This window comes from Oryctolagus cuniculus, chromosome 7, assembly GCF_051225735.1.
Source record: "Oryctolagus cuniculus isolate XC-2025 breed Fujian yellow rabbit chromosome 7, ASM5122573v1, whole genome shotgun sequence".
In the NCBI taxonomy this organism is placed as follows: Eukaryota; Metazoa; Chordata; class Mammalia; order Lagomorpha; family Leporidae; genus Oryctolagus; species Oryctolagus cuniculus.
This window is the reverse complement of record NC_142873.1, coordinates 123,396,259-123,417,813: the sequence shown is the minus strand read 5'-3', so window position 1 is coordinate 123,417,813 and position 21,555 is coordinate 123,396,259. Positions and strand designations below refer to the sequence as shown.

Sequence of the window (21,555 nt, the reverse complement as noted above, 5' to 3'; positions counted from 1 at the left end):
AACCCTCTCCTTACTCTTTGATCCCCCCAGTACACAACACATTCTGGTCAGACCCTTCCAGAAATGAAGGATTGGCACAAACTGCTTCCATCCATTCTATCACTTACCAAGTATTTGTTAAGTATCTACTATGTGCAAGGATGCAAACTTTCATAGATCAACTCTTGTGAGAAAAAGGGTTTGGTTTCTAAGGGGGAAAGTTAGGTATAAAGATTATTATCGCAAAATAAATATGTTGCTGTTTCACACAAAGAGGACCATTATGTATGTTTGTGTGTATGTGTGTGTGTGCCCATGCCTGTGCTTTATAAAAACAGAAATATTTCAGATTCAGATTTTAAGAACAACTTGTTCAAACAAGTTTAACTTGTATAATCCAAATACACTGAAGTACTTAAAAATGTAGCCATTTTGTGTAACAGTTTTCTCTTGGAAACTACATTCTGAATTATAAGTTTCTATCCTAAACTGCCAAGAATGCATTTCCCACCCATGTGTGGAACACAGGACCCTCACCCACGGCTATAGCAGAGGCCTGTTAGGAACTGAACAAGGGTGAGGGTTGTAGGTCACCAGGGCACCAAGGAGCCAGAGGTTCACGACAGTTTCTACATTTTGCTGATAGTCTTCTTTTTATAATATCTTGTTTTTCAATAAAAATAATTCAATAAATATATTTCCATGGTTCAGTTTTTATTCAACTTGCCATCAAAATAAATCAGGAACAAAAATTAAATGTATGTTAATTTTCTGTTCTGAAAATACTGTTGCCATACCTATATGCTCAAATCTTGCTGCTTCTACTGAGGGGAAAGATATAGCAATTTAAGGGAAAAAAGAATAATAAAAATATATTTTCCATTTTTAGAATGCAGTTATATACACATTTATCTGTAGGCTCCAGTCTTGGTCCTTGGGGCCCTCCAAGCATGCTGTCTTGGTCTCCATGGAAAAAGTGTTGATATTCTTTGCTTAATGTGTTTCCTCTATATTTTGCTTGTACACTTAACTACAAATGCTTAAATACAGAACCACAGATTCAAAACCCATCACTATGGCCCAAGTGCTTGGGCCCTGCACCCGCATGGGAGACCAGGAGGAAGCACCTGGTTCCCGGCTTTGGATCGGCTCAGTGTGCCGGCCGTAGCAGCCATTTGGGGGGTGAACCAACGGAAGGAAGATCTTTCTCTCTGTCTTTCTCTCTCACTGTCTAACTCTGCCTGTAAAAAAAAAAAAAATCACTAATACATGGCTGCCAAAATTAAATTCTTCCTTGTTTTACTCACACTTACTACTAAAACAGTTTTTAAAATAAACGAGGTTTAGGGCTGGCATTGTGGCACCATAAGATAGGCCACCATCTGAAATGCCAGAATCCCATATGGGCCCTAGCTCAAATCCTGGCTGCTCCACTTCCTATCCAGCTCCCTGCTATTGCACCTGAGAAAGCAGTGGAAGATGGCCCAAGTCCCTGCCACCCAATTGGAAGACACAGGTAGAGTTCCAGGCTCCTGGCCCAGCCTCAGCCATTGCTGTCATTTGGGGAGTGAACCAGTGGATAGATCTCTATCTCTCTCCCTGTCTCTCCTTCTCTCTCTCTCTGTAACTCTGCCTTCTATGTAAATAATAAATAAATCTTTATTTAAAAAAAAAAAAGAAATTAGGTTTGATATTTCCTACCTAAGGATTTAATCCTCTCTAGAGCATTTTAAAAGATTATGGTTAGATCCACAGACTATTTTATTATAGCTGGATTCCTCCCATGATGGTGAGAACCATGTGAAGAAAGCCTATTCATGAAGTAGGCTAACCACAGGTAGTTTCATTGTACTGTGTTTATCTTATATCTTTCAAATTACAGTCAAGTTTTTCTACTTCTGTCTTCTTGTTCAATGCAGTGTCCTGCTTTAGAGTTTGAAGTTCATTGTTTTATACCAAGGAGAATCTTTCTTTTCCCCCATTTTCTGTCTGAAATGATGTTCATCTGACTTTTAGTTTTCCCAAAAGCACCCTCACTCTTGATGCTGAATGCAGTCTCTACCAGAGGTGGGGAACCTTTTCTCTGCCAAGAGCCATTTGGATATTTGCAACATCATTTGGGGATCATACAAAATTATCAGATTAAACATTAGCCTGCTGGCCGACGCCACGGCTCACTAGGCTAGTCCTCCGCCTGCAGTGCCGGCACCCCACATTCTAGTCCCAGTTGGGGCATCAGATTCTGTCCCGGTTGCTCCTCTTCCAGTCTAGCTCTCTGCTGTAGCTTGGGAAAGGCAGTGGAGGATGGCCCAGGTGCTTGGGTTCTGCACCCACATGGGAGACCAGAAAGAAGCACCTGGTTCCTGGCTTCAGATCGGCGCAGCGCGCAGGCCATAACAGCCATTTGGGGGTGAACCAATGGAAGGAAGACCTTTCTCTGTCTCTCTCTCTCTCTCTCTCTCACTGTCTAACTCTGGCTGTCAAAAAAAAAAAAAAAAAATAGCCTGCTATACATTTTTTGAATTTCGAATTCCTCCTGCAATTGCCTTGGCAGGGCCAGACCAAATGACTTCATGGGCCTTATGTGGCCAGTGGAACAGACATTCCCTCCCCCTGCACCTAGAGCAGTTGATGATAACACTGTGGTGCTAAATGCAGTCAGCAGCTGAGGAGATGGTAGATGGATTGGAACTGGCACAGGCAGGTGTGGTTTTGGCACATCTTGCTGGGTAGGAGTCTTTTCTTCACTTGACCTTTAGAACCTTCCTAGGACCTGAAACCAAATGTATTTCCCTTCCTCCAGAAGCAAAGATCTAGGACAAAGACAAAATATACAATGTAAAAATTACAGCCATTATATTTATTTTAGATTGCCATCAATATATTAATAATTCTAGAAAACAAGAACATATATTGGAAAGATGCACCACTGGTAAACATAAATTCCTCAACATATGATGACTCAGGAACTTTTTTGGTCTAAGTTAAGTCCAGTTCTTGCAGTTAAAATGGTGTTTTATTTATTTTTTACCTTTATACAAATCAAATCGGGCTGGATCAATTGACCCTCTTTTTTAAAAGACTTTGTTTATTCAAAAGGCAGACTTACAGAGAGAAAGAAAGACAGATCTCCTATCTGCTGGTTCACTCCTCAAATAACTGCAGTGACCAGGGCTGGACTAGACTGAAGCCAGGAGCTTCTTCCAGGTCTCCCTTGTGGGTGGCAGGGGCCCAGGAACCCAGGTTATCTTCCTCTGCCTTCTCAGATGCATTAGCAGGGAGCTGGATCTGAAGTGGAGCAGCCAGGACTCAAACTGGTACACATACAAGAAGCCAGCACTGCAGGCCATGGCTTAATTTACTATGCCACAATGCTGGCCCCTCAACTGACCTTCTGACCAGTTTCCTAGAGCTCCTCAATAAGGTTTATCATTGACATAATTGCTTTAAAAATAGCCTTAAAAACAGCTCCACTTGGTGCATGACTGTTGGTTAAAAATGATTATAAGGATATTTTAGTATAGCACTTTTAAGGTTTCTCATATATGCAAGATAAACATGACTGAGAAATTTGCATGATGAAAATGGATTTAATTAGGCAAATTTAGTTAGGCTTGATGAGGTAGTGCCAAATTTAGGACAAATGATATTTTTAAATCAATGATATTAATCCCTTATATTTTTGTATTTGCAAAATGAAGTTTCTCAGAATGTGTGGCAAGTTCTCATAAATCACACAGCTCTCACACACATACCAGTCTCACACACACACATTTGTATAGTGAAATGAAAAGAGAAGTCCCAGCAGGTTGAGTGTGCCTGGCATTCTCTCCTCCCTCTTCACTCTCTGGTGACTAGTGTGGCTGGTGAAGGGCATATCTGGCAGAGTTTGCTCCTGTCTTTCCTATTCTAACCCAGTTTTACCAAAACACAAAGGAGTATCCTAATGGAAGGAGTTGGAGATTTTCCTCTGGATGACAAATGCCATTGAATTTCTTCATGATTCTCTTTGCTTCAATCCTGCAAAGGATAGGAAAGTCACCCATTTTCTGATCCAGAACCCAACTTGTTTTCCCAGGTTCCCTCCTACAACCAACACAAACACAGACATTTACCAGCAAAACAGAAGCTGTTGGAAAGATTTTTTTGGCTGCTGAAATGGGCTCCTGTCACCAGGACATGGCAGGCTTTTTTCTGTATTGTCTCCCAGCCCTGGCCCCAGTACTCCAAAGAGAGCTTTATGTAATCAGTCTTTCCTGACATGTGATGTCCTGTCATTTTCCTCCCCTTTGGCTCTGCTGCCACCCACAAATCAATAGCATTGCCTGGGAAGTTCAAGCTGGGTTCTGCAGCCACCCCAAGCTCTGCATTTCTTAAAGGGTATGTCATAAAATGTAAAGTTTTCTAATGATATTTCTGGCTGATGACACATGGCAGAGCTGATGGACTATTTATAATCAGTGGCACGATCGCAAGCACATTATTTTTATTTCACTTAAGGGGGAGCCCTGTCACTTGCTACCTCTCTGTGCAGACAAGTTAATGCCATTTTCCACCTAAAGTAGCTAAATCCTCTTTGCAGAATGTATTCGCACTCTCTCCTTTGTATTGGGAGTTCCCCATTTTTTTCCAGTAGAAGCCCTTCCCTTCTTTTTTCATTGTTCTTTGTCTGGGGGGTAGGGAGGATGATGAGGGTAAAGAATGATCTGTAGAAACTGCTTTAAATTCTGGCCATGGCTTCACCATAAACATCTCCAGTTTTTGCTGCTCAGCTCCCATGACATCCTTCTGAGTGTGGGTGTGGCTGGCAGGACTGAGGCAGTAGACAGTGTCCAGTGCTTGCCCCAGTTTTACAGGAATCAATAGAGTAGAGCTGTCTTTTGTTGAGCACCTACTATGTTCTAGGCAATGTGCTTCATACACATTGTATATACAATATCTTACTAATTCTCTCAAACCTCTCTGAGGTAGGTGCTACTGTTATCTCCAGAGAAGAAATATGGGGCTGGGGGTGGGAGGTGGTCTGGGAAAGGGAGATTAAATGACTCCTCTCCAAGTCACATAGCAAATTGAGACATCCAAGACTCTAGTTCACATCTCTTCTAACAAACCACACCTGCTCTCTTTTTACTGCCATGTCCTGCCTCTTTTTGATCATGTGGACAGTTTTATATACTCATGTCTGGCGTGGATGTGCAGGGGCACTTACCTGTTCTCGGCTTGGGCAGCTCCTGTGAATTTAAAGATCAACCAGAGTGAGAGAAGAGGAATTGGAAACCTCTCAATCCGGGGGTAAAGCTTAGTGTAAAAGGAACCATGTACCCCCATAGAAGGGTTTTGACTCACTGCAATGAGAAGTGTTACCTCTATAAAAATACTGAGTGCTCTCTCTCTCTCTTTCTCTCTCTCTCCCTTTCTCTCTGTCTCTCCCTCTCTTTTTAATGTTTCCACAGGACAGAGTTTAGGGTATGGATTTGTTAACTATATTGATCCAAAGGATGCAGAGAAAGCCATCAACACTTTAAATGGACTCAGACTCCAGACCAAAACTATAAAGGTAAGAGGTGATGTGCCCCTCCTGATTAAGAAAGGACTGGTTAAATTTCATTCTGTTGATCTCATAAATCCAGGCTCTGCAGGAGCTGGAAGTAGTGTTCTTTATTTATTTAAAGAAAACTTACTGTCCACTTTACTAAGTGGTAGACACAGGCAATTATAGAAGAGTGAGGTAAGGGCTGAGTTGAGGGAAGGGACGGTGAGCAGTAGGACCTCCAGTCCAGAAAGCAGATGGGGTATCTTGGATTCACGACCCCACTGAGGGAGCCTGTGAGCCTGAGTCTGCAAAGATGGCCAGAATCAAGCCAAGGAGAGGCTGAGGCAAGGATGCTGTTCCAGGTAGAAGAAACAGCACGTGCAAAGCTGTGAAAATTTAAGAAAACATTGTGAGGAGCAGTAGATGAATAGCCTGGCCCATGTTTGATAATAGAAATATGAGGATGGGAGGTAAGTAGGGCCAAGACAGGAGGCATTGTATGCCAAGCTGAGCAGCTTGGTCTTACCTAAGGGTTGCTAATAAAGAATGGAAATGAAAAAATTATATATAAAAAAATAAGTGCACTAGAGTATAGGGACAGGTACTATAAAACGGATGAGAACATAGTAAAAGAACAATTGAAAAAGTAACTTTCCAGCAGTAATCAGATAGGCAGATAATAGAAATTGTCTTAAGTGTTAAAACAACAAAAAAAGTAACCCAGAGCCTCCCGAAGCAGTTTAGACTTCTGTGGCTGAATTCTCCAGCTGTTGGTTCATGCTTCACCTTTGGGGATCCTTCAGAAGGCGGTGCTATCTGCTTTGAGACCCCCTTGAGCAGCCAGTGGCAGTCCCTGAGTGGTGCCTGCCTCCCCTGCTTGGCCTTCCTTCCCTTTCTACCCCTACCTCTAGGCAGTATCTTATTTAGGGGCCTCTGCTAACCCATTAATGGGCCCCATCCTTCATAGCCTATTAAACTGCAGGGAAGTGTCTCCTGGGTGCTCGTATTCTAATGACAGCAGGTCTGACACAAACTAGGACAAAAGAGAAATTCCTCCCAAAATGGAAATCTATAGATGGCACTAGCTCTCAAAGTCTGAAAACACAAAACCAGAACTAATAAAGTTACTTTTCCAACATCCAGGCTGACAGAGGAGACTACTGGTATAAGATAATCTTAGCTGGCAGGTAAACAACATGAAATCTTTCTCTTTTTGGAATATATTATATGATTATCTGTCTTTCCTTTTTTTAAGCAGCATTGCTTTTTGCAACAAAATTTAGCTTTTTTTCTAAAAATGATTGCTTTCCCTGATCTCATTCAGTCTGATACACAAAGACCCCAATATGGGCTGGTTCAGGTTCTTGCCATCTAGGCTTATAATCAATTCCTATGATATCTGTAAGAGGAGAATAATCAAGAGTTGTTTAATTATGGGTTAGTACTCTGAGAAGCAGAGGGATTAATTTCTTTCAAAGAAAAAAAACATACCTATCTCCATGCTGTAAGCAAAGAAAGGATGCTCATGTCAACTCTTTGTTGAGGCCACATCAGGTTGATAGCTGTATTTGTGGGTTTGATTGATTTTCTATGTTATCCAGTTCAGCTTTAGAATGTTAGGCATTTATTCTTCCCTTAATGGACATCCTGACCTTGAGATGAGAAAGGAACTTTTCTTTCCACTACAGTTTTCTTGAAGCTCAAACTCTTCTCCAAGGACTTACGATCAAATTATCAGCCCCCCCCCCCTTTTTTTTTTAAGTATTCTAAAGGTCGTTGTAGTTTCCCCAAAGACTGAGTGGATCTGACTTTTCTGGTCTCAGAATGCACCCATGGCCCATTGTGCCATTAGGTGCTTTATCTGAGTGGCTATCAGAGACAAGAAACATTGATTAGTGTTTTCTGTGAAGGGCCAGTCTGCCTGCTTCCCTTATCTATATCCCTTTCTCCGCTGGCTCACCCTGGGCTCATCCTGTATCAAAACGCTACCAACACATTTGCACCCAGTAGTAATGTGGGCTTCTGGGGCACTATAGGATTCAAAAATGCATGATGCCATGACTGAATCAATAATTTCCATCTTCTACTACAAATGAAAATTTAATGTGCAAACCCGGGGATTTCGGTCCTTTCATTAAAGCAGTTTATTTGCCATAGTAAAAATTAAGTTTGAGTGATAGGTTCCTTTATTAACTTTTCTTCCCTTTCCTAAAGGGACACAGTGTTTAAGGTAAAAATCATATTAAAGGAAAGGAAAATGCAAATCCTTTTTGTGTGCCATTAATAGTCTCATCATTTATTAATTTTTTAAAAATTGCTTTTTTGCCTTTCAGGCCACTGTGTACATCAGCTGCTTCAGTTTGCTTTGATAAGTGATGTAAGATTTATCTTTTCATTCTGACTCCCGTAAAGGAGTAGATAACTTGCCAATCTGGAAAAAATATCTTCTTTGGAAGTATGCATTACAGAGATACCCTCAGAACCATCTAGTATACAGTTCAGGAGCATTTCTGGAATACTTCTTGCGAAACATGCTGCTTTAAATGTAATGCACAAAATAGGTGCAGGCAAACAAAGAGTTAGTTCCTAAACAGTGAAGGTTAATGGTTACAGCAAGGTTCAGGGATGGTTCCAAGAGAGTTGCTGGAAACTGGAATGTATAATAATACAAAGAGGGCAGCTATGTTGCTGCTGCTACTAGTGATAATGGTTGTTTAACTCAGATTGTTGTCAGATCTTCCAATTGTTGAATGGAAATTAAAGTCTAAAGTCTAGATTTTTTTTTTTTTGAATGTCAAATTTTCCAATTTTTAAAGACTGAAAATTAACTCAAAAATGTTATAGCATTATAAAGTGGACCAAACAGAACTTAATAGTTAACCTTTGGACAGGCAGTTTGCAACCACTGAACTCAAATTTAAATATGCACACACTGTTTTGACAGTTGGCAGTGAATGACTCATTACAGGACTACTAGAAGGAGGTGCCCGGTGCCCACAAAGGATGGTTTTCTGTCAACAAAAGCCATTTTCCCTCTGTTAAGAGATATGTAATGTGACTATGTATTGTGTGAATACAGAGGGCATGTGGAGGTTGAGGCCTCAGGGAGCATGCAAGCAAGGTATTGACTCAACACCAAAGCAAAGATGCCATGGTTCATAATTATGCCCGAATGAATAATGTGGATGGTGACTCCAAAGAAGTTATTCTTTGGATTATGACTCTTTGGTGAAAGGTTACCACCCCTTGTCTTGGACATTAGGCTCAGAGAGAAGAAGACTTACCCAACTGGCCTGCATTTGGACTTGAGTTGGCATCCAGAGGACACGTTAAGGATTCTGCCAAAAGCTCTGTGAGCATGAGTTTAATAGGAAGTAACAATAATGACAATAGCAAAGCTACCATATATTGAATATGTATTCTGTGAGGAACACTATTGTAATCCTTCTCCTACATGTCTGTTATCATTTAATCTTGGAAATATTCCTGTGGACAGGTGCTTTGCTTTCCTTGAGTCAGCTCTAATTCTGAAAACAGCCCTGTAAGGAAGTGCTATTTTCTCCTTTATACAAATGAGGAAACTGAGGCCCAAAGGTTAAAAGACCCACCCAGGATAACACAGTTGGTGAGATCTGGAATAAGAAAAAAAATAGTTTTAAAAATACCTCTCTGGCAGTAGGTCGTAAGTGTTGAAATGTCACACTGCCTGTTTGCTCAGCAGCACGTGCATTCTGTGAGAATGTGTGGGTGTGTGTTTGGCTCTGCGCAGACATGGGTTATACTCCGTGACAGGGAAGGAGATATAAAAAGCAAACAAATGAATTGCATGGCTCCTTCAGGTTCTTTAGTAAACAGACTTGTGGTTCAGGGCTTCTACCATCAACCTGGGGGCAGACCTGACTTCAGATTTTTATTCCTAGGCTCCTGCTTTTCAGGCACTATGCTAGGTCCTGGGATTTAGGTGAAGCAGAGACGACAGTACCCTGAGGACTCTCTCCTCCGTAAGTGTCAAGGAGTGTGTGGAGCATGGGCTTACATCCTCTAGCCTGTCAGAGTAGTCTGGAGCCACACTTGGGAAACTGGGTCATTTCTGAGTGTTTCAGACCTGAGCCCAGTGGAGATGATCTGCCCCATTTGGAGCTTCTAGAGTTCTGTTTGTCTATAGCTGTTTTTTCTTTTTTCCAGTTGCCTCCAGAAAGGATCAGTTTAAACTTTGGGAAGCAGTGGGTGAAATGGCTGTAGGTTCTAGAAAATGATTCCCTGTACTCCTTGGCTCAACACCTGATGTCAGTCCCTGACCTGGCCCTCACCAGGGCTCTTAAAAAGCGGCATCTGAATTTACGCTATAATTTCGGCCTCATGCTAAGACACCCTCAACTGAACCCAGTTGTATTTGTGCTGCTGTTTGTCACATTATTTAGGAAAAAAAGAAAATTAGATGGTTCTGTAATACCTTCAAAAGAGAAATACATTTACCATACATTTGAATTGATCCTTCAGTTACTGAGAACCTTTGGTGAAAGGTGACCTGAATGGCATTTGAGCGTTTGGTATCAGTCCTAAACCTTTCAGCATGATGGGACACCTGTTTGGGTTTTCACCTGAATGTGAGGCGCAGAATTAGAGAAGTATTCACTGCTTGCTCTGCCTTTGGAAACTTCCCTGTCTCAGGGTGTTACGGGTGAAATGGTGGTGGAGAAAATATTATTACCTCGGTTCTTTGTCTCACGTGGAAGAAGAATTTTCAAGCATACAAAGCAAAAAGAAAAGCAAGATTTAAAGGCTTAAAAGCAAGATTTATTAGAGTCAGAGACTTCCAGCCAGAGTGGCTGGAGGAAGGCTCCAAGAGAGGTAAAACCCTACAGGGCCGGTGGTACTGCGGTTTTTAAGTACAATGTTGGGAAAGAAGAAAACTTGGCATTAGGTTTCAAGGCAGGAACAAAACCCATCAAAAGACCTGATTTGCAATCTTTTATCTTGTCTGTCTTGCTAATAATAAAACAAAAGGAGCCATCAGAAAGGTGGGATACTTAATTTGGTTTCCAGAAAACCTGGAAGAAAGCACCACCTCCTTGCAGTTCTCATGATAAGATTGGAAGCTTTCAAGGAGTGGGCAGGCCTGCACTTTTTACCTTGCTAAAGATTTTGCACCTTCAATTTCCACTGGGACCACCCTGCCTGCCTATTAAGCCATCTGACTCCTCACAGAGAGTGCCACAGATACGCAAGGACCGCCTCTACTCCAGTGGGATGGGGGCTAGCATGAGGTTGCAGAGGTTCCCAGTTAATGTTGTGTGGGAAGTGAGGAGCTGTGCACAGTTTGAGCAGGAAAAGGATGAGATGAAAGTCTTAGGAAGGCTCATCTGTCTGTGGTATGCTGCATGGAGTTTTTGACAAATGAAACCAGCAATTTGCAGGCTGTTGTGGTAGGTTTTTTGTCAGCCTTGGTTTTCATCAGCTCTATTAGGAGCTTTATTATGTATTTTAAGTGCAAGTCATGCTTATCTTTAAGTAATTTGAAATATACAGTCACGTCATGAAGGACAGTCATATCATGAAGGGACTTCAGCTGTTTCCAACCCAGTAGTATTGTCATTTTTATAAATTTCCTTCTCTCTTTTGTTACATGTTTATGAATGAGTTTGTGACTTATCTTTTTCTAATAATTAGATCAGTTACCCAAATGATAAAAATATGATCTTACATAAAAACATTTCCAGAACACAGCTCTGTGCAGACTGGAGGTATGGACAATTTCAGGATGAGGTGTGGGGTGAACGGCAAAAGAGATGCTTCTGCCACCCTGAGCAAACCCATCAAAGTTGGCGCCTAGTCAGGATGGGTGTGGAGAGATAGGAAAGGAACTGTATCACAAGGCAGCAGCCCAGTTCCAGGAGGAGGAGGACTAGAGAGGGGAAAGGTGCCTGAGTGGAGGCTTTTCAGAAGCTTTCTTGTGGCCTCTCTGTGTTGTGACGCTGCTTAACCATTTCTCCCTTTCTGCTTTATTCTTCTAACAGCACTAACAGTGCCTCCAGGGATCTTTCCACACTTAAGCTTTGCAGTTCCAGTTTTCCCCTCCTGCTTCTTTCTCTTGCCAGGGCTCATCCAGAGCCTCGATTCCCTCCCTCCCTTTGTTCCTGCCTCCTTCCGCCATCCACCTGCCTTGCTGAAGGCCTCCATTCTGCTGAGACATCTTTTCTTTTCATTCGGCATAAGCAATTATTTCTCATATCACTACTCTTAATGCTTCCTGGAGAGTTAGCAGATCATTTTTTGCTGACGGATATCACCCCACCCAGAAATGATAGGCTGCCTCCCTAAGTCTTGTTAATAATAAAAAGACATTTTCTGTCTTCCACGGCTGTGACTACAGTCAACACCCATGCAGAAGTGCCACCCTGCCAAGGTCAGCAGGAGCAGTTGGGTCACTAAATCCCCAAGGAGCCAAGAGAGGGTACCTGGCAACACTGGCAGAAAATGGAGACACATTTACCCCAGATGTACCAGCTGCCCTCTTTCTTGTGGCAGATTGTAGGTTAACTTCTTTTGAATGAATAATCTCCCATACGGGAAAAAGAATTGCAGAAATGGACATGCAGTTCCCATGTTCTCTAAGCAAAGTGAAATGGATACAATTCAAGTATCTTAAAGGTCATTCACAGTGTCCTTCGTCTGAGTTACAAAAGAAAATTGGGCAGATACAGGTAGGGAGGGCACAGATTGTCTGCAGTGCATGGAATGGGTCTGGGGGCTTTAGCTGTCCACAAGTATAAAAGAAGCCAACAGTGTGATGCGAGATGCTTTTATAAAAAAAAAACATTAGCACACCCTTGGCTTTTTAGGAAAATTATGCACTCCAGATCACAGGAAACAGTGGTCCTCTCTTGTCCACTCAAGTCAACCCATCCCTGGTATTTTGTGTCCCAGCCGTGGCTCCACCTTTTAAGAAGATCTGATACTCTAAAGGTAATCCAAAACAAAGATGGTGAAGAGTGCTCTGTACCAAATATCGACCCCATGACAGATGCTTTTCCATTCTCTAGGAAAGAAAATCCTGCAGTTACCCTAAGGTATTAATACTATCCCACATTTCAGGAACCCAGAAGAAAACCTCTGAGTAGAATAGTTGCCTAGAGTAGTAGTGAGTCCTGATCATCAGAGAAATTCAATGGAGTCGTTAGAGATTATGTAGAAGGAATTCCTGTCCCAGAGTCGAGTCTTACTAAATGATCCTGAGGGTCCCGTCTAGCTCTGAGGTGCTGTAACTTTGTGTTGTTTCTGAGCCTAGAGCTGCTCTGTCCAGTGAAGTAGCCAGTGATCACATACGGCTGCTTGTGTTTGAATTTAAGTTAAGTAAAATTAAAGTTCCATGTAATACTAGGTGTGTTTGAAGTGCTCAATAGCCACATGTAGCTAATGGCTGCCATATTACACAGCATAGATATAGAACATTCTCCTGATCCCAGAAGGTTCGATTAGACAGTGCTGTCCTTGGACATCAGCAGCCTCGAGGATTAAAAAATCACTTCTCCAAGGTGATCATGCAGCCTCAGGGCAGGAAGGGTATTCCACCAAAGATCATAGAGCACCGTATCTTGCCTTCTCTGGTTTTGTGCATTCAAAAGAGCTCTGAGTTAAGATGAAGAGTCAAGTCCCAGCTCTGTCAAAAACTAGGGATGACTTTGGGTGACTTAATTTACTTCTCTGGACTTATTTCCTCTGCAGAATCATTCCTTCCAGCTCATAACAGTCTAACTAATAAAATATTATAGAATGATCTTTTCAGCTTGGTGAATTTCCAGGGAAAGTAGCAGTCTGTGCCAAAAACACGGTCTTATTTCACTGTCCATGTTAGTGTGGCCTAGTGGAAATATCCCAGAACTTGGAGTCATATTCAAGTTTGTCTCTTAGTTCAGCTATGTGACCTTGGGCAAGTACTTGATCTCACTGAGGCAAAGTTTCTGATCTGCAAAATCTAACTAATGATGTCTCACTTGTAGGTAATCATAGCTAATAGTGCTCAAGAGTTGCTGCCCAGAAGGAAGATGATGGTGAATAGGGTTATCTACATGTTTCAGAGATGCGTGAGAGAGTAAAGAATGAGTCTGAGTTTTTCTAAGTCATGGGCAGCATATATGAAATGCTTTGTGAAGCAGAGGTGGGGAACATTCAGCCCACGGGCCAAATAAGGCCTATGAAATCATTTGGTCTGACCCTTCCAGTGCAACTACAGGTAGGACTTGAAATTCACTAAATCTATAGCAAACTAATTTTTAAGTTGATAATTTTGTATGGCCTGTGAATAATATTATAAATATCCAAATGGCCCTTGGCAGAAAAAAGGTTCCCACTTCCAAACTGTGGAGCATTCAGGTGGCCACAATAATCTTAGTCTTTCAAAAACTAAGAATAAGGAGTTGCAGTGTAGTGGAGATGAGTCTGGAGTCCTTAATCCAAGACCAGCTCCTACACTAACCAGGACGTGAAACCTTAGCATATCTCTCCCTTCTGGCAGCCACTAGACAGACATCAAGAACCTTATACTGAGTAAACCCCTTTAATAATCAGATGGAATTTTCAAAAATGTATTTATCTGAGGGAGAGAGAGAGCACTCCCATCTGCTAGTTTATTCCCCAAATATCATAATAGCTGGTGCTGGGCCAGGGCAAAGCCAGGAACTCGATCCAGGTCTCCCATGTGAGTGGCAGGAACCCAACTACTTAAGCCATCACTGCTGTCTCCCAGGATGCATGTTACGAAGCTGGAATTGGGAACAGAGTCAGGACTATAACCCAGGCACTCTGATATGGAATGCAGGCATCTCAACCAGTGGCTTAACCAACCCAGCAAATGCTTACCCCTTGGTGTACTTTATAAAACAAGTTTCAAGGAAACAAGAATCTATCACCACACTTTTTTTTCTTTAAAGGAAATATTTATCTGGTCTGCTGTATCCCAGATATTCTTGGATATGCTTTAACTCCATGTTTCCTTCTAGCTCCTTCTCCACATCAGAGTCGCTCCTGGAAAAAAAGCTTAAAAATATTGCCTAATGTATTTTTACATTTCTGTTCAATTCAGAGAGCATTTTTGAGCCCCTGACCTAATAAGGCTTTGTGACTAGGTATCACAAGGGGATCCGCAGAGGTCGCCAGAATGCTCAGACTAATAGGGCAGGTGAGATGTTTGCACAGATGGCTGTGAGGGGAGGCGGGGTGTGATAGATGATGTCATTGAAATGTGTATCTTCTGTGGAGTTCAAGCAGAGAGTAGTCATTTGTGCCTGGTAGCATGGAGGAGGTGACATTCAGGCTGGGCCTTGAAGGATAGGTGGGAGTTCATTTTGCCATGATGATGCATAAACAGCAAGAACAAAGACATGCCGATTGAAGCCTTCAGGACATATTCAGGAAACTGTGACCATGTTATTGCTGGAACGCCAGCACACGAGTGTAAGGTTAGCAGGAAATGAGCGTTTGGACCAGATTCCACAGGGTTTTGAGTGCCCAGGTAATGGTGTTAAAGAATCACTGAAGGTTTTTGATCAGGGGAAAGTGGCACACAATCAGAACTCATTGGAAACATTACCATCAGGTTTTACCCTGATAAAGCGAAAAGCATGTATCAGATGGCAGATAGGGGAAATAGAAAGAGTGGGACTACATAAGCAGGCACCTGTCCTGCCTCTGGGCAGGACAGCAGCCACAAGCACACAGATAAATGATGCTTACAATCAAAGTCATTGTTTCCAACAGCCAGCTGGTTTCTTTCTTCCCTTCTGCTTCTGGAGGTAGGATGGAGGTTCTTGGGAAGATTTGCTCCTAAGAAGGCCCTTGCAGCCTGAGAGTCTGTTCTCTGCTGCCACTCTCCTGGTCTCTTTGGAGTGAATGTTCCCCAGGGACCTGTCTGCTCTGGGGAGTTTGTATTCACTCAGAGAATAGGGTGTTAAAACAGATTGGGGAAAATCTGCAGCCTGATCTTTTGAAAGGGTTGCTTTATATGTGTGTCTTCTCTGCTAGACTAATTGTCCTACATGTTAGGGACTGTTGTATTCCTCTCCACACCCCTGGTGTCTAGCATAAGGCCTAATTACACAGCAGTGTATCAAAGCTGCTGTTTGTTGTGCACTTACTGTGTGTGAGGCATTGTGCCTAAGAATCTTAACGTGCGTGTGCTTATTTAACCCTCCAACGGCTCTATCGGAGAGCTTCTAAACTATGTTGTTCAAGTAATACAGCTCATAAATTTAACGAACTTACCCCAGGTCACACAGCTAGTAAGGGATAAGGATTAACTGTTCCATCCAAGAGCAGGTGCTGCATTCCAGCTAACATGAAGATATAGAAGAACTTCTTTGAAGTGACCTGTCTGAAAATCCAGTTAGCTAATACTATAACTAGCTCCTGTCAGTGAGACCCGCAGGATAAAGGGTGATGAGGACAGGGAGGCTGTTCCTGGGTGTGGAGCTAGAATGGAAATAGGAGGAGGATGGAAGCTACAGAGGAGAAAGATCTGAACTTAGTCAAAGAAAGAACCTTCTAGCACTCAGTGATAACAAATCATAGTGTAGGATGCCTCCGGAGGTAGTGAGCTCTCTGCATTGCTTGGAAATGTGTAAGGTGGTTGTCCAGCTATCATGGGTCCTTCCCTGAATTCTTGAGACCACCTTCACACCACATCTGGGATAGTACTTTGTCCTGGGGTCATCGTAGTCACCCTGTGTCACCTTTATCTTCTCTTACCATGAAGCATGGTTGTAGAAATTAACAGTTTTGTAAATAGAATGCCTAGATTATGAAAACATCCAGTGAAAGATAAAGGCCATGTCACTGTAATCAAAAGGGGCCTAACAAATGACATCACTGTTTTCCACCCCCAAATTCTTAACCATCTGAGAGGTAAAAGAAATAAGAAAAGTGTATGGAATCTTCAGGTTGTCTTCATTATGGATTAAGGCCTGAGTGTGTTACATGGACAAAGTGGACTTCCTAACACTGACTCCTACACTTCAACAGACTGACATACCTTCTCAAAGGTGCTGTGGACCTCATTCTACACCTTACTCCCACCACCTGCGAACAGGGCCTGCCTCTATAGAACTTAGGGCCTGGAATGGACGCCTAGTCTTTCTGTTCCTTTATCCACTCTTCCTAGGTAGGTGGAGTGACTGCTATGAATGGAGGCTTCAGTAAAGGAAATGGGCATGTGAAGCTCCTGTGCTGCCGGCTTCCTACCTGGGAGGCCGATGCCTTTTCTGAATTATGGCAGATCAGACAAGGGATAAGGTGTTGCTGCATGGTTCAGGAAACATTTTTTCCCAGGCTATGCTGTTCCTTCCACCCTGCCCAGCTTGAGCCTTGGCTACAAACAAAGGAGCCTGTGAATGCTGTGTTGGAAGAGGCAGCACTTGCCCTGTTCCTGCTGCCCTCTGTGATGAGTAGCAATGCCTGCTTTACCCACCTTGGTGAGATCACTGAGAGCAGCATTAGGAACTTGCTTTGGAAGACGCAAAGTACTTTGTGGATGTGAAGCAGTGGGATTTGTGGGGATGTATTAGAGGAAACTCATGGCCATGCAGTGGTAAAAGATGATCCAGACTCCACAAGGGTATATAGGGTGACAGTGCTTCTACAAGCATTCATTGGTAGTGTTCCTGATGTTTGCCTGTTTGGTAAAATTGGAGAGTATGTCTTAGTGGGACCTAGATTTCCAAGCTGGGTCACAAAATTTATGACTCATCAAATGATATTATTTACTAAGTATCTACTAAGTTCTAGATATGTGGTAGACACATTAAATACAGTATCTCAATTCTTTACATTTACCCATCAAAAGAGAATTGCTCTCCTTTTTACCAGCAAAGAAATTGAAGCTTACTAAGATCAAATTATTTACCTAAGACCGCACAGCTAATGAGTACTAGAGCCCCACCCATAGTCAGGACAAATAAGCATTTTGTTACAGTGTTATCCTTATAGATGTGGAAGGGAGGCACTACAAACCACCAGGGATAAGGAGAGTTGAGGTGGTTGGAGGATTTTTATGTCTCCTGTCAAGATCATCTGTAAAGTCAGACATTCACAATCAGGTGCCTTTGGGCCACCCTTACCCAGAGACAGAAGAGGTATCTTTACTCCCAGCTCTTACCCTATTCCAGAACAGGAACAATGTTGGCCTAGAAATGCCAATCTTGTCTTCAGAGATTCTGGATGAATGAAATGAGCAGAATCCTGATGGTCTGAGGCACCAGGGAACTGGCTTCGGTGTCAGGAGTCCCAGGCTCTAACCACTGGCTTGGGAACAAGGATAGGGGATGAACAGGCAAATAATACCTGACCCTTTGTAGGAGTTGAAAGTTGGCAATTGTATAGAAATATTTGAGCCTGATACCTATAGTCATTCCTTAATAATTTAATAACTATATGTGGATACTTGAAAATTTTGAATACTGGGATGAGCATTTGGATATTGAATGTAAGAAGGTCCTTTTCCTGTCATTTCTGCCCACACCTACCCTTATAGGTTTCCCAGACCAAGGACCAAGAGAGCAATGACTTAAGATTCCAAATAGAGGAGAGAAACTAAGCAGAAATTAGACATAGTCAACAATGAGTGAAGTGCTGCTTACCTTTGGGCTTTGTTGCTCTTCTTTGGTTGGAGTCTGTTTCTGGAGATCTTTTATAGAGATTCTTAATTTTTTAAAAGATTTATCTATGTATTCAAAAGTCAGAAATACAGGGAGGACTGAGGGAAGCGAGAGAGAGAGACACCTGCTGATTCACTCTCCAAATGACTGAAATGGCCAGGGCCAGACCAAGCTGAAGCCTAGAGCCTGGAACTCCATCCAGGTCTCCCACATGGATGACAGGGTACCACGTACTCAGGTCATCTTCCACTGCTTTCCCAGGTGCATTAACAGGGAGCTAGAACCAAAGTGGACCATCCTGGGGCTCAAACTGGTCCTCATATGAAATGTTAGCATCACAGGCAGCAGCTTAATACGCCATGCAAGAACACCAGTCCCTGTTGCAGTGATTCATGCTGACTAAAAATCTGCCTCTGTCAGAATCATCTTTGGGAGAATTAGTTTTGGTTGTGTCATTGACTTTCCAATACCAGCTCCTTTTCCCTAGCAGAGTCTGACCTTAGCTTGCTCCCGTCTTTATCCCATCTCTGGCTGTCCAGAATTAATGGGAATCAAGATCATTACTATCCACTGTGCATTTATTATTGGTGCCAGGCACTACACTAAGTCCTTGACTGTCAACACCTCATTTGTCCTCAGAAACGGAGGACTATTATCATGCCATCCTTCACTGACTCCCCCATCCTTGTCTTACAACTAGTCTCACTTCAACTCTGTTTTTTATAGCCCTTTTAACCCTTGATGTGTCTGTCCCTCTTCTGTGATTCAGTCACTCCCATACATGGCCCTGGCAGAGCATACATCTGTGGCACTGTGGAATAGGTCTGTGTGCTTACCCATCCATTCCCCCATTCAACTCATATGTATATGTATGTTGACTGTCGTCCCCATTGGATTTGGAGGTCCTTCAGCACAAGAGACTGTACATTTTCTTTTTTTCTTTTAAGATTTATTTTATTTACTTGAAAGAGTGACAGAGAAAGATGGGGAGAGAGACAGAGGGAGGGAAACATACTCCATCCAAGTGTATCTGATTTGTTCACTCTTCAAATGGCCACAATGGTCAGGGCTAGACCAGGCCCAAGCCAGGAGCCTGGAACTCCTTCTGGGTCTCCCACTTGGGGTCAGAGGCCTTCTGCTGCCTTACCAGGTGCAATAGCAGTGAACTGGATACTCATACTCACATATGGGATGCTGTTGTTGCAATCGGCAGCCTAACCTGGTGTGCCACAGCACGGGTCCCAAGACTGTGCCTTTTCTGGTCTCCCAAGAGACAGCACTGTAGATCTTTAGGAAATGTTTGCTGAGAGAAGGGGCTGTAAGTGATGTCTAGTCCTACAATAATCTCCTTTCAGTCCTTTCAAACCCAGACATTAGAAAATAGGAAACCTCTCTCCTTCTCTCTCTCTCTCTTTTTTTAAAAGAGTTATTTATTTATTTGAAAGGCAGAGTTACAAAGAAGCAGAGGCAAAGAGAAAGAGAGAGAGAAAGAGAGGTCTTCCATTCACTGGTTTACTCCCCAAATGGCTGCAATGGCTGGAACTGGGACAATCCGAAGCCAGGAGCCAGGAGCTTCTTCCAGGTCTCCCACACGGGTGCAGGGGCCCAAGCACTTCGGGTATCTTCTACTATTTTCCCAGGCCATAGAAGAGAGCTGGATTGGAAGTGGAGCAGCCAGCACTGGAAACGGCACCCATTTGGGATGCCAGCACTGCAGGTGGTGACTTTACCTGCTTTGCCACAGTACCGGCCCCTCCCCTTCTCTCTTAGTGGGAAAACAAAACTGTGATTCTGGTGCTTGACTATTAGTGTTAGTCATCCACATTAGTGAAGGAAGTTATAGTTAACCCCAGTGAGCCATTAATATCAGCATCATTTATCATGAGCTGTGGGTTTGTTTTTTTTTTTCAGTAGATGTTGAGCACCCAGCAGGTGTTAGTCCTTGAGCTAGAGCCACAGAGATGAATAACACACACACACCACAAACTCAAGGAGATCAGGTTAAGTACTCAAAACAGGTTAAGTACTGCGGTTCATTGAGTGTCATGCTCGGGAGGTTTTTAGAAGGTGTTGAGGTCAGAGAAGGCTATCTAGATAATATGCGTTTGAGCTGAGCACTTAAGATGAGTAAGATTTGGACCAGAGCAAGGAGGTAGAAGAAGTTTTCCCTGTGGCAGATTGTGTTTTCAGGGAGCAGAAATGTCATTCAGATAATTAATGTGTCAGTGATTGGTAAGAGTGAGATAGGGGTGACCCTCATTACCATGCACATATCACTGTGATGTTTTTATTTCCATCTCCCTACTAGTCCCTCCTGCAGCCTGAAAGATCACTCTGCTGAGTTATAACCTGAAAGACTGTCCCTTAAAGCAAGGGTAGAACTTTCTGGGGGAGTGAAGCCCTGTCCAGAAAGTCATATGGGACTCTTGGTCCTTCAGCCCTCATGCCCAAAATGCACACTCAGGGACCTTCCATGTGAAGCCCCCTCTACCTCCCAGCCATATGCCGGAAAGGAGCCTACAGAGGCATCCCAGGTTGCCCAAGAGTTTCCAGAAGATGTAGACCTTATAGGTAGCTGCCTTGCTCCATCAGTAGGAGGCCAGCAAAGCAGATTAGTCACTCACATCATTTTATCTGTTGAGTCAACATCTATTTTTAGTTGTGGAACCCACAAAGGGACCTGGCATCTCTGTCACAGAAAGGGAGAGAGTGCCATGGTAAGGGGCCTGCTCATCTGTTATCCTCTTTCCTGGACCCGCTCTCTCCCCTGAAGGTCTGAGAAGCATGGTTCGCTTTGCTGTAGGAGATTTAGTTCTTAGTGTCAAAAGTCCATGTGTGATTCATTTTCCACACATGTGGGTGTGGACGCACTCTCACCCCTATTGTCTTAGCAGGTCCTATGAATCAGTTATATAGATTAAATAAAACTCAACTGAAGAATGCTCAGGCACATGGTCCCTCCCTGTGCAACATTGTCAGGTGTGTTCTGAGACGACTCTTTTCATCTATTCTGAGCCATAACTGCCCCCGAAATAGCTGTAGCAGCAAAGTGCTTTTGTTAGACTAGCTGTAAATTATATTTCAAATGTCTGATGTTGTTTTCTGTAAAAAAATAAATAAATAAGTAAATGAAAGTCTAAAATTAATGACTGCTGGGGTTTGCTTTGCTTATGTGTACTGCTACAGATTTGGCTTCTTGCAGATGGATTTTCAGATCTGTTTACACTTCTGTGTTAGCTTTTTTGAGGAAAAAAAAAGCAGTTGAGAGATCTGGGAGGACAAATTTATAAAGTCACATTTATTATAACCATTGATGAGGCTCTCTTCTCTCTCCCACTGCCCTTCCCCTCCCTCCTGTCCACCGTGCCCCCATTTTGTTTGTTGTGGTTTAATCTG

At 42.8% G+C, this 21,555-nt stretch overlaps 1 protein-coding gene across 9 annotated transcripts in view; it reads left to right on the top strand.

The window, feature by feature from the left end:
* The window catches only part of ELAVL4 (ELAV like RNA binding protein 4), a 169,427-nt gene that overhangs the window by 137,310 nt on the left and 10,562 nt on the right, over positions 1-21,555 (top strand). For 7 of the 9 annotated variants that reach the window (XM_008265276.5, XM_089300718.1, XM_089300721.1 and 4 more), the window contains exon 3: positions 5,433-5,536. The exons of the other annotated variants lie outside the window; for them this stretch is intronic. In XM_008265276.5, the coding sequence (XP_008263498.1) occupies positions 5,433-5,536 (104 nt within the window). The remainder of the gene's footprint in view (positions 1-5,432; positions 5,537-21,555) is intronic. 9 annotated transcript variants of the gene reach the window in all.